Below are 10,637 nucleotides of genomic sequence, written 5' to 3'. Positions count from 1 at the left end.
AACAACCCCAATAATAAAAAACAGGGAAGCAAAGCTAGAGGAGTGAAATCTCTCTATATGAGGTGAGGTCAGGCAAAGTAAAACTCAACCTACAGACATGAGTAGAGCAAAAACTTAAGCAAGCAAAAACCCATCTTTCCACATTCATGTATCTCAGCAGAAAAAAAATGTGTAACTCACTTCTGAATGGGCTGCACTAGCTATATATGCATGGTTTCTCCAGTTCAACACAACATACCACCGCTCCATCATGCTAACACCATATTTAGGTGGGAATTCAGTATGACAGGACAACATGCTTGCAGTAACAAGTAGTAGTAGTAGTAGTAGTAGTAGTAGTAGTAGTAGTAGTAGTAGTAGTAGTAATGTCTAGAACTCCATGCTTGGAATCACAACCAACCAAATGCGAGTCCATACTTGATTAACCAAGCAGGATTATTTCAGCCATCGACTAAGATAAGTCACACTAAAGATGCAGGAATTATATAGCATATGCACTTGTTCGTCTTCTACAATGAGGAGCTCTCACAAGCAGTCCAAAAGAAACAGCAAGCACAATATAATATAATGCCCAATTCAGTGACACAACTTTAATTTAGGGAAGAACTCCCACACACACACAAAAGGGGGAAGCAGAACTAGAGGAGTGCAATCTCTATATACGAGATCAGGCGAAGTAAGATTGTCAAAAAAAGAGAGGTGGAGATTAGGCAAAGGGGAACAAGCTGTGTACTCATCTGCCATTCTTCAGTAGCTCCTTCCCTCCCTCCCTATTGAGCTTGAGCATCCATCCATCTACCTTGAGCAAGTAAAGTAATTTGTCAGCTACGTACATTGACGGCACAGACCTTGCACTGATCTGCCATTGCTAGCTAGCTAGGGTAGTAGCGTAGGAGGATGGAATGGATGGATAATAGTAACCAGCCGCTTGCCTGCCGCGGTGAGGGATGGGTCTTGCTGCGGTGAGGGATGGGGAGGAGAAAGAGCACCGCTTTCCTGCCATCGTCGGCCGGCGTGGTGCGGCGGAGCGAGAAGAAGAAGAAGAGTGCAAGTGGGGAATGCGTGAACAAGGAAGGGCTGGCGTGGTCTAGGTGATGGCCACGTGCTTCGGCCCATGTATGTTTTCTCTATCTCTATATAAACTAATAACCCTGACTCTCATTTTTTTAGTTGGAAAAAAAATGTTGCCTCTTCATTCAACGCTTTCTGTGATATCTCGTCTTTGACGGCTCATTCTGCAATGCTAGCTTCATATAAGCTTTACTTATATTGTATTCCCTCCGTAAACTAATATAAGAGCGTTTAGAATACTAAAGTAGTAATCAAAACGCTTTTATATTAGTTTACAGAAGAGGGAGTAACTCATAAGCTTCAAGAAGCATAGCTAGAGCTCCTCCAAACACAATCACCCAAAGCTTTAATCATGACGTATGACGGGTCACACCAGCCACAATTTGAATCACACCCATCGCCACACAAACTTTCAAGTTCCATCCTGAAGAAAAGGCAGGCAGGCATATAAACACAAGAATTAATATGTTTGCCACCAAAGGTAACTGTGTGTCGAAGGTAAAAAAAACACTGAAGACACAATTTTTTAGTTCGTTTCCGTCGTAGCTGGCCTTTATTTATGACACGGGCTCAAACTTGTAACACCACAAAAACATGGTAAAACTAACAGCTACTCCCTCCGTTCTATAATACATGCCTTCCATTTGTTAAAATCTAGATGTATCTAGACTTGTTTTAGTATATAGGTACATCCATTTTTGGACAAGTGGAAGTCAAGTATTTTAGAACGGAGGGAGTACAAGATTGTTCAAATATTTATTGTCATACTATATGCAGGGTAGATAGATATAGTATGCAAAAGATCAAATACTGTAGAAGGAGAAGCAAAAAGGAACTTTACCGTAGTCAAGGTCATAGAAGTTAAGATACAAGATGTGTGTTGTAACAAATACTAGAATAGGTGCAGCAACCATCACCCTGGCAGGCCCCTCCTTGACATTAAAAATTTGTAGCAATGTAACGATTAAAGAGTAGCCAAGTACGACCACAACTGAAGAGTAATCCAATTTCTCAGTCACGTCAATATCCCTACAATACAAAATGAAGAATGAATGAATGATGGTGAGCAAGATATCAAACCCAATATATTATTATGACAGCAGCATGCCCAAGCTCTGATTGAGCAAATGCGCACCTGGTATGGAATAAAGAGCTCCAGATCCATGCATTCATTGATAATATTGCATAGATATGCCATAGGCCAGTGTATTCATAGTACATCCTCTTCGTCTGGGGTCTAAGAGGTAATCTGTATTTCACTAGCAGGAAGAACGAAAGCCAGTCAGTGAAGTGCATCAATAGGTTGAGAGCAGACAGTGCAGCCGAGAGGGGCTCCTGATAAATACACAGCCAACAAGTTAGTAGTAGTAGTCATCATGGTGAAATTATAGTAAGTATCACTACTCATCAACATACAAGCCAGATATTACAAGACAGAAACACGTTTGAAGGGACATTTTCCGTGATATTGAACAGGGCTCAGGCCACCTAGCCGCCGTTCCTCTTCTCTTTGCATCATGCAGTAGTAGCGGCAGTCTGTCATACAGTTTAGTTGCTTCCAATGCATGCAAGGGCCTCCTGTGTGTACCAAGAACTTCCAGCAGATATGCTGTCGTTCTCCCGGGACTGGCAGTGACTGATGATGTTGCTTCCAATAATCCCTGTATTCTGACACTCCCCCACACAGGTGAAGGAAATATGTCCTAGAGGCAATGATAAAGTTATTATTTATTTCCTTATATCATGATAAATGTTTATTATTCATGCTAGAATTGTATTAACCGGAAACATAATACATGTGTGAATACATAGACAAACAGAGTGTCACTAGTATGCTTCTACATGACTAGCTCATTAATCAAAGATGGTTACGTTTCCTAATCATAGACATGAGTTGTCATTTGATTAACGGGATCACATCATTAGGAGAATGGTGTGATTGACTTGACCCATTCTGTTAGCTTAGCACTTGATCGTTTAGTATGTTGCTATTGCTTTTTTCATGACTTATACATGTTCCTATGACTATGGGATTATGCAACTCCCGTTTACCGGAGGAACACTTTGTGTGCTACCAAATGTCACAACGTAACTGGGTGATTATAAAGGTGCTCTACAGGTGCCTCCGAAGGTACATGTTGGGTTGGCGTATTTCGAGATTAGGATTTGTCACTCCGATTGTCGGAGAGGTATCTCTGGGCCCTCTCGGTAATGCACATCACTATAAGCATTGCAACTAATGAGTTAGTTGCGGGATGATGTATTACGGAACGAGTAAAGAGACTTGCCGGTAACGAGATTGAACTAGGTATTGAGATACCGACGATCGAATCTCGGGCAAGTAACATACCGATGACAAAGGGAACAACGTATGTTGTTATGCGGTCTGACCGATAAAGATCTTCGTAGAATATGTGGGAACCAATATGAGCATCCAGGTTCCGCTATTGGTTATTGACCGGAGACGTGTCTTGGTCATGTCTACATTGTTCTCGAACCCGTAGGGTCCGCACGCTTAAGGTTTCGATGACAGTTATATTATGAGTTTATGAGTTTTGATGTACCGAAGGAGTTCGGAGTCCCGGATGAGATCGGGGACATGACGAGGAGTCTCGAAATGGTCGAGACGTAAAGATCGATATATTGGACGACTATATTCAGACATCAGAAAGGTTCCGAGTGATTCGGGTATTTTTCGGAGTACCGGGGAGTTACGGGAATACGGGGGAAGAAGTATATGTGCCTTATTAGGCTTTAGGGGAGAGGAAGAGGCAGGCCGCGCGCCCCCATTGACTAGTCCGAATTGGACTAGGGGGAGGGGCGGCGCCCCCTCCTTCCTTCTCTTCCCTCTTCCCCTTCCTTGTCTCCTACTCCTACCACTTGGAAGGACACCTAGTTGTACTAGGAAAGGGGGAATCCTACTCCCGGTGGGAGTAGGACTCCCCTAGGGCACGCCCTAGGACGGCCCTCCCCTCCTCCACTCCTTTATATACAGGGGCAGGGGGCACCCCATAGACACACAAGTTGATATTCGTGATCGTTCTCCTAGCCGTGTGCGGTGCCCCCCTCCACCATAATCCTCGATAATATTGTAGCGGTGCTTAGGCGAAGCCCTATGATGGTAGAACATCAAGATCGTCACCACGCCGTCGTGCTGATGGAACTCTTCCCCGACACTTTGTTGGATCGGAGTCCGGGGATCGTCATCGAGCTGAACGTGTGCTAGAACTCGGAGGTGCCGTAGTTTCGGTGCTTGATCGGTCGGGCCGTGAAGACGTACGACTACAAAAACCGTGTTGTCATAACGCTTCCGCTTTCGGTCTACGAGGGTACGTGGACAACACTCTCCCCTCTCGTTGCTATGCATCACCATGATCTTGCGTGTGCGTAGGAAAATTTTGAAATTACTACGTTACCCAACAGTGATATCCGAGCCTAGGTTTTATGTGTTGATGTTATATGCACGAGTAGAACACAAGTGAGTTGTGGGCGATATAAGTCATACTTCTTACCAGCATGTCATACTTTGGTTCGGCGGTATTGTTGGATGAAGCGGCTCAGACCGACATTACGCGTACGCTTACGCGAGACTGGTTCTACCGACGTGCTTTGCACACAAGTGGCTGGCGGGTGTCAGTTTCTCCAACTTTAGTTGAACCGAGTGTGGCTACGCCCGGTCCTTGCGAAGGTTAAAACAGCACCAACTTGACAAACTATCGTTGTGGTTTTGATGCGTAGGTAAGATTGGTTCTTGCTAAGCCCGTAGCAGCCACGTAAAACTTGCAACAAACAAAATAGAGAACGTCTAACTTGTTTTTGCATGGCATGTTGTGATGTGATATGGTCAAGGCATGATGCTAAATTTTATTGTATGAAATGATCATCAAATTAAGAATTAGCTGTGGTAATTGTGACTGAAATCATCCAACAGGACGAATTAGTTAGGGCCATCATGCAGTAGTTGGTGGTAGCACAGCAAATTGACAGTTGGTAGTGAAAATATAGTGTATATGAGTGGTTGGTGTTACTGATGAATTGCATTGGCATGCAGATGCAGATGTACTGTGATTACATAAATCTCACTAGCTACTACGTAAGTACATGATAGTACGTACAGTACGTAGAGTAGTACACAAGACCGATGAATTACGGGCACATCATCCATCACGCAGTACATCTGAGCTACATACTGTGATTAAAGCTCACTTGTTAAATGAACTAGATGACCCGTTGCGCCAATGGCGCAAAGGCCGAGCGTAAGCTAATCGGTGTAAGAGTGTGCATTAACATATTGTTGTTCAAAAAAAATAACTCATATACTATATGCAGTAAGTACATAAGATTGGAAATGATGCACTAAGTCATGTAGAAAAGGACTCTTGAGCGAAATAAAAAATTGTATGGGAATAATTAGGATGGGACAGTGCTTATAAGCATTATATCAAGAACCAGAGCTATGGCAAAAAGCATGGTGATTTCATATGTTAATAAACCTGAAAAAGTAGCAAGATGACTCTGAAAAACAAATCTCTTGACAGTGCTCTCTGGCAAGTGTTGCAGAGATAAATAAAACTCAGTCACAGTCTCTATACCAACGTTTTCCTGTAGGCTGGGTGTAGTATACATATATTGGGAGCTAAAGTGTCTTTCAGCACAGCATCTAAAATAATGCTTGGTGAAATGTGTACATGATCCATTTGGAAATCTTAAGATGATCTTGTAAGTGCTGCAGATATGATCACAGGGAAGCTTTGATGAAAACATTGAAGTGAAAGCATGCATAAAAGGAAAGGTTGTTTCTTGAGTCATAGTGTTCTTGAAACAAAAGTAGAAGAGGAGTCCTTCACATATGTACAATAAGCGATGATAAACCGCTTTTGACCATAGAGACAACAACAAAATCTAAAGATCATAGACTACATCATAGACTACTTTTCACCATAGAGGCAGCAAGGAAGGACTAAAGTCTATACATTTCTTGCTCAGAGTACTCCAACCCAAATCGGAGAAGGGGCATGGTTAAATCGAAGATGTGTTAGTCGTACCGTATGTACATATCTAGATTACGCCATGGAAGAACTACTGCTTCGCTTTCTTTGGTATGCCAGCCCCCTTGCCGGTATTGTTTGTTCTGAATTTGATCCATTAGCATAAACCAAAGACATGTTAGTAATTTTGTTCCCGGCGAGAAAGCCTAGAGCTCTAGAATGTTGTAGAAATAATGAGAAAAAAAAGATTAGACATAGGAACTGCAGAAAAACATAAACGACCAGAAGTCTCATTGAACCTTAGCACATAGAAAACCAATTATATAGATAATCAATCTGCATGCACATGGAACAAAAAAGAAATAAGAATGCATATAAATATGCTGAAGGTAAAGGAATGTTTTACTGAGCCTGTCATAAATCTAAAAACAGCGGTTCTAGAAAGAAAAGCCAGATCAAATGACATTGCATGCATGAGTGAAGAAGGAAGCATGGTCAATATGCACAAGGAAGACTGTTTTGAACTGTAAAGAACAAAAGACCCATAGGATTCCTACATGAGAGACTAATATTACTGGATAGGCATCCAACTTGCAATGCATCGTGAGCAATGAAACAGGCAAAAGCTGAGTTTTTTTTGTGGGCAGGTAATTAATCCGCATACACCAGAGAGCTCAGAACAACTAGTGAGCCTGGTAACAAACTTGTATTTAGTAAATTTTTAAGAGGTATGACCAAGTAGCAAGCGAAACAATAAGTGGATGCTAGAACTTATATCAGAAAGAATACATATCAAATGCACATACTAAAGCAGGAACCATTCCATAGTCTAACAGCAGAACTTAGTTTGTTCCATAAAAGGCAGCGCAAGACGCAACTAAATTCAATGCCTCTCTCATACGTGTTGAAATAGTTAAATGTAACAGGTCATGAGTCTATACCTCTTGGGCTTAGAGGGGTCAGGAAGGGTGTTCTTTGGATCCTCAGCAACTGCACCTTCAGTTTCCTGTCCAACCTGTATAATTTGGTGCCATCACGGATTATTGTACATCAAGCATGGTTTGTGCAGAATAGAAACGATATTTGCATCTTAAGCATAGGCACGAACATCTGGCATGGGTGCAGGCTGAACAACATTTCCGGCAGCGGCAACCTCTTCAGTTTGGCTAGCCACCTTGGTAGTAGAGGCAGAAAGTTCAGTGTCCTTAGATTTAGAGGGTCCAAGACAGAGTTTGCGGTGAGCACTTTTTGGGCACGGTGATTTGCTGATTTAAAAAAAACAGCAGTCATAAGCAAAGAGGAAGAACTCTCAGAATGTATGATAGGACAAAGGAAGGGCCGATACCTAGGAGTTTTAGGCACAATAGCCTGTCCTTTTCCTTTGAATGCAGATATAGGAGTGTTCATCTGCCAAAGAAACAGCAAAGGAATTAAAAGACTGAAAGAGAATTTGAAAGAGGAAACCAGCAGCAGGAATACCTCATCGAGAGGCATCACAACAAGTGTAGAAGGGAAGGGAGCTACTTCCTTTCATTGACACAGGGGAGAAATGAAATCTTAATACTTGTGTGGAGATGGACTCAATTATATTAGAAAATTAAATAATGAAAAAGGACCCCGTTTGTAAATAACTTGTTCATGAGAAGAAGAAAAACTGGGATATGAAAAATAGATTTAATACAGAAGCTTGATGCCACCTGTAGACATATGTAGTAAAGTACAACTACTTTTGTGGGGGTTGTGGTGAAACAAGTTTGCACAGAAAATCATGATTATGCATGCCACCTAGAATAGAAATTAACCAGTGAGAAAGTTACATTTCATACAGAAGAACTTTCCTGGCACCTTTACCAAGACAGGGAAAAGGTAGTCGCTCAGTTCATTTATAAGATGTTGTAGCCAATTCAGACATCACCCAAAACAGTTCATGTTAGCTGGCTGAAACGTCTTATAAAAGTGCACGGAGGGAGTATATCTAATTGTAACCACCATCATAGGATTCAATGAAAAAAATTCACAGGGTGTCACTTCTGCATAACAGGTTGATTCTACTGGAGAGAAAACTGAGTCGGACAACTTATTTGCTGGTGCAACTGTCCATGTTGGACAGTCGTAAGAACCCATCTTTTGTAGTGCATGCATTACAGTCATTCCTTATTCCACCTACATTTACCCAGTAAAACCTCTACAACCTAGACATTTTTTTTAATACCGAACACATGTCCTCCCTTTTTAAGTGTGTGTTTGAAGCTTCAGAAAATTCAAAACAAATCTTACATGTACATCTCAGAGCGCACTATGTATCTTCAATGTTTTGTGAAGAGACATCATTTGATTTGCCATTTGCCATCTTAAGTGGATTCTCCTTAGTCTTCTGACCACATGAGGTGAACCAAGGTACCAGATGGGGAACGATGAGCGGCATGTCTGGAAGGAATGAAGGATGCCATAACGGTCAATGTTATATTTCTATGAGATTACTTGCTATAGGATGATCTTTTATGATCCTCCATAAAGTAAAAAAAACAAAAAGATATGTGTTGAAGATTGACTATAATAGTAAATTTCCCCTATGGAAAACACAATGATTAGTCCTCCATCTGTTGGAGATCATTCGCGAGGGCAATAATCTTTGTTATCGCTGCCTCCTCTTCACCTAGTTGCACTTGTCCATTTTATACATGCCCTCGTGCCTGTCTGTGTATCCTCGCACTACTTGCGGTTGAAGATGTCTAATAGTCATTCTTACGTCATGATGGGAGAGGTGAGAAGAGGGAGGGTGACTCGGTATCTCTTTTTGTCGAAACTATTGACACATAAAAGTCAGCATCACATTGAATGGTGTTGGAGAGCCAAACGGCCAACATGCTCGACGTGCAACCAACATCTTCTTTACTTGATTATCTCGAAGTGGGGAAGTCGGTTCTGCAGGGTGCACAGCTAGGGGCATCCGAAGTGGCCAAGGGTTGTTGTTGTTGCTCTTCTAAGCAATGGGTTTGAAAGAAAAAAGCGGCCTTGATTCGTCGGCAATAAAGGCATCCATCCAATTTACATTAATTAATTATACCAATTTTATGTATCTTCCTCTGTCCACTTACCCAAGGCCATGTGTAGAGGATGGCGAGATCATTTTGTAAAAGAAATGGATAAAAGAGTTGTCAAGCATTCAATCGATCAAGAACAACAACAATTTGGTCAGGTTGTCAATCTAAACCAGGTGTCATGTAGCAACGCGAATCAAAGAATTTCAATGCTTCATAATCTTATCGTCTGAATTGAAGCTTGGTTGGTGATTTCAACCATGCTCCTCTACTCAGATAGCGCATACCGTCACTTGTGCTAAATCCCAAATCTCTCAAACAGATGCTCCTTCAAGTAATCGAAAGCACTTAAATTCCTTGGCTAGATATGAGATTAAGGTTCTGGGGGTCTTGTTATGTCAATCCAGCATGCCAAATTTCCGGCATGCATCTGCAACATTCAGAATCCACAAGTATTCAGCTTCAACGCAAACCAGTATCTTGTGACACATGTGGGTGAATTTTGAAGAAACCTATGGTTTCGTGCTTAAAACCTAAACCCAAAATTTGATCTTTCCTAACACGTCATCTTTTTAGGCAAATCTTGATTGAATCCAGCACAAAAAACAAGCGCGCATGATGAAAACCTACCCCCCCCCCCCCCCCCCCCACCATTTTTTTCTTTTTCATTTTGGCAAAACATACGATTCAAAAACTAATTATTTCAATTACCGGCAGTGCAGAAAATGGAACTAGATGTGAACCTTAGACAAGAAATAATAGAAATAAGCCGAAGACGTGGCGTGTCCAATCAGCTCCAAAAGCAAAATACTCCCTCCATTCCTAAAGAATAGTATTTGTTTTTTAGAGATTTTAAATAGACTACCACATATATGTAAGGATGTATATAGATAGACATATTTTAAAGTGTAGATTCACTCATTTTGCTCCGTATGTAGTCAATTTTTTTTTGCGGAAAAATTTCTGATCTATTCATCTTCAATCATGGCAGTACAACGAATACCAGAAATAAAAACTACATCCAGATCCGTAGACCACCTAGTTTAGGAACGGAGGGAGTAATAGGGAAAAGGTAAAATGTGTCACAAACATATGTTAATTGAGTGTAAATTGAGAAGTAAGTCTATGTATGTATTCCGTCCGGGTGAATGGTGATGGCCGGGTTAGGTTGGGTTGGGTTGGGTTGGGTTGGGTTGGATCACTAGCAGACAGGCAGTACGTCTCTTTTCTTTCTGGAATTCTTTCTTGTTTTCCATTGGGATTCATTGCTTGCTTGCTTACCTGAATGAATCTGAATGAAAAATAAATTAGGGGCCGCAAGCGCGCGTGCATCACCTACTGCATCACCTACATCCTCAGCTGCATCACCAAGCACTCCCCGCAGTACCGGGTCCTCCTCCTCGGCCGCATCCTCGGCGGCGTCGCCACCTCCCTCCTCTTCTCCACATTCGAGTCATGACTCGTCGCCGAGCACAACAAGGTTTCTTTCCCCTTCTTTCTTTCTTTCTTTCTTTCTTTCTCTCTTGGTTTTTACTCC

The 10,637-nt window shown here is 41.8% G+C and overlaps 1 protein-coding gene and 1 pseudogene across 2 annotated transcripts; both read right to left on the bottom strand.

Moving 5' to 3' along the window:
- Window positions 1-1,343: 1,343 nt before the first annotated feature.
- LOC125507676 lies at window positions 1,344-6,013 on the bottom strand (annotated as a pseudogene).
- Window positions 5,849-8,400, bottom strand: LOC125511684. Of its 2 annotated transcripts, XM_048677118.1 has the most exons (5): window positions 7,539-8,400; window positions 7,405-7,466; window positions 7,168-7,324; window positions 7,001-7,074; window positions 5,849-6,202 (listed from the first exon to the last, which is right to left on the bottom strand). In XM_048677118.1, exons 1-5 carry the CDS (start codon window positions 7,551-7,553, stop codon window positions 6,151-6,153), a joined length of 360 nt encoding a protein of 119 aa, XP_048533075.1. In that variant the 5' UTR covers window positions 7,554-8,400; the 3' UTR covers window positions 5,849-6,150. The 2 variants fall into 2 exon arrangements, with proteins under 2 accessions (XP_048533075.1, XP_048533074.1); XM_048677117.1 differs by having other exon boundaries at window positions 7,405-8,399.
- Window positions 8,401-10,637: the final 2,237 nt, after the last annotated feature.

The sequence above is a fragment of the Triticum urartu genome, chromosome 5, assembly GCF_003073215.2.
Source record: "Triticum urartu cultivar G1812 chromosome 5, Tu2.1, whole genome shotgun sequence".
In the NCBI taxonomy this organism is placed as follows: Eukaryota; Viridiplantae; Streptophyta; class Magnoliopsida; order Poales; family Poaceae; genus Triticum; species Triticum urartu.
Note: the sequence above shows the minus strand (reverse complement) of the source record. Positions and strands in the feature narration are given on the sequence as shown.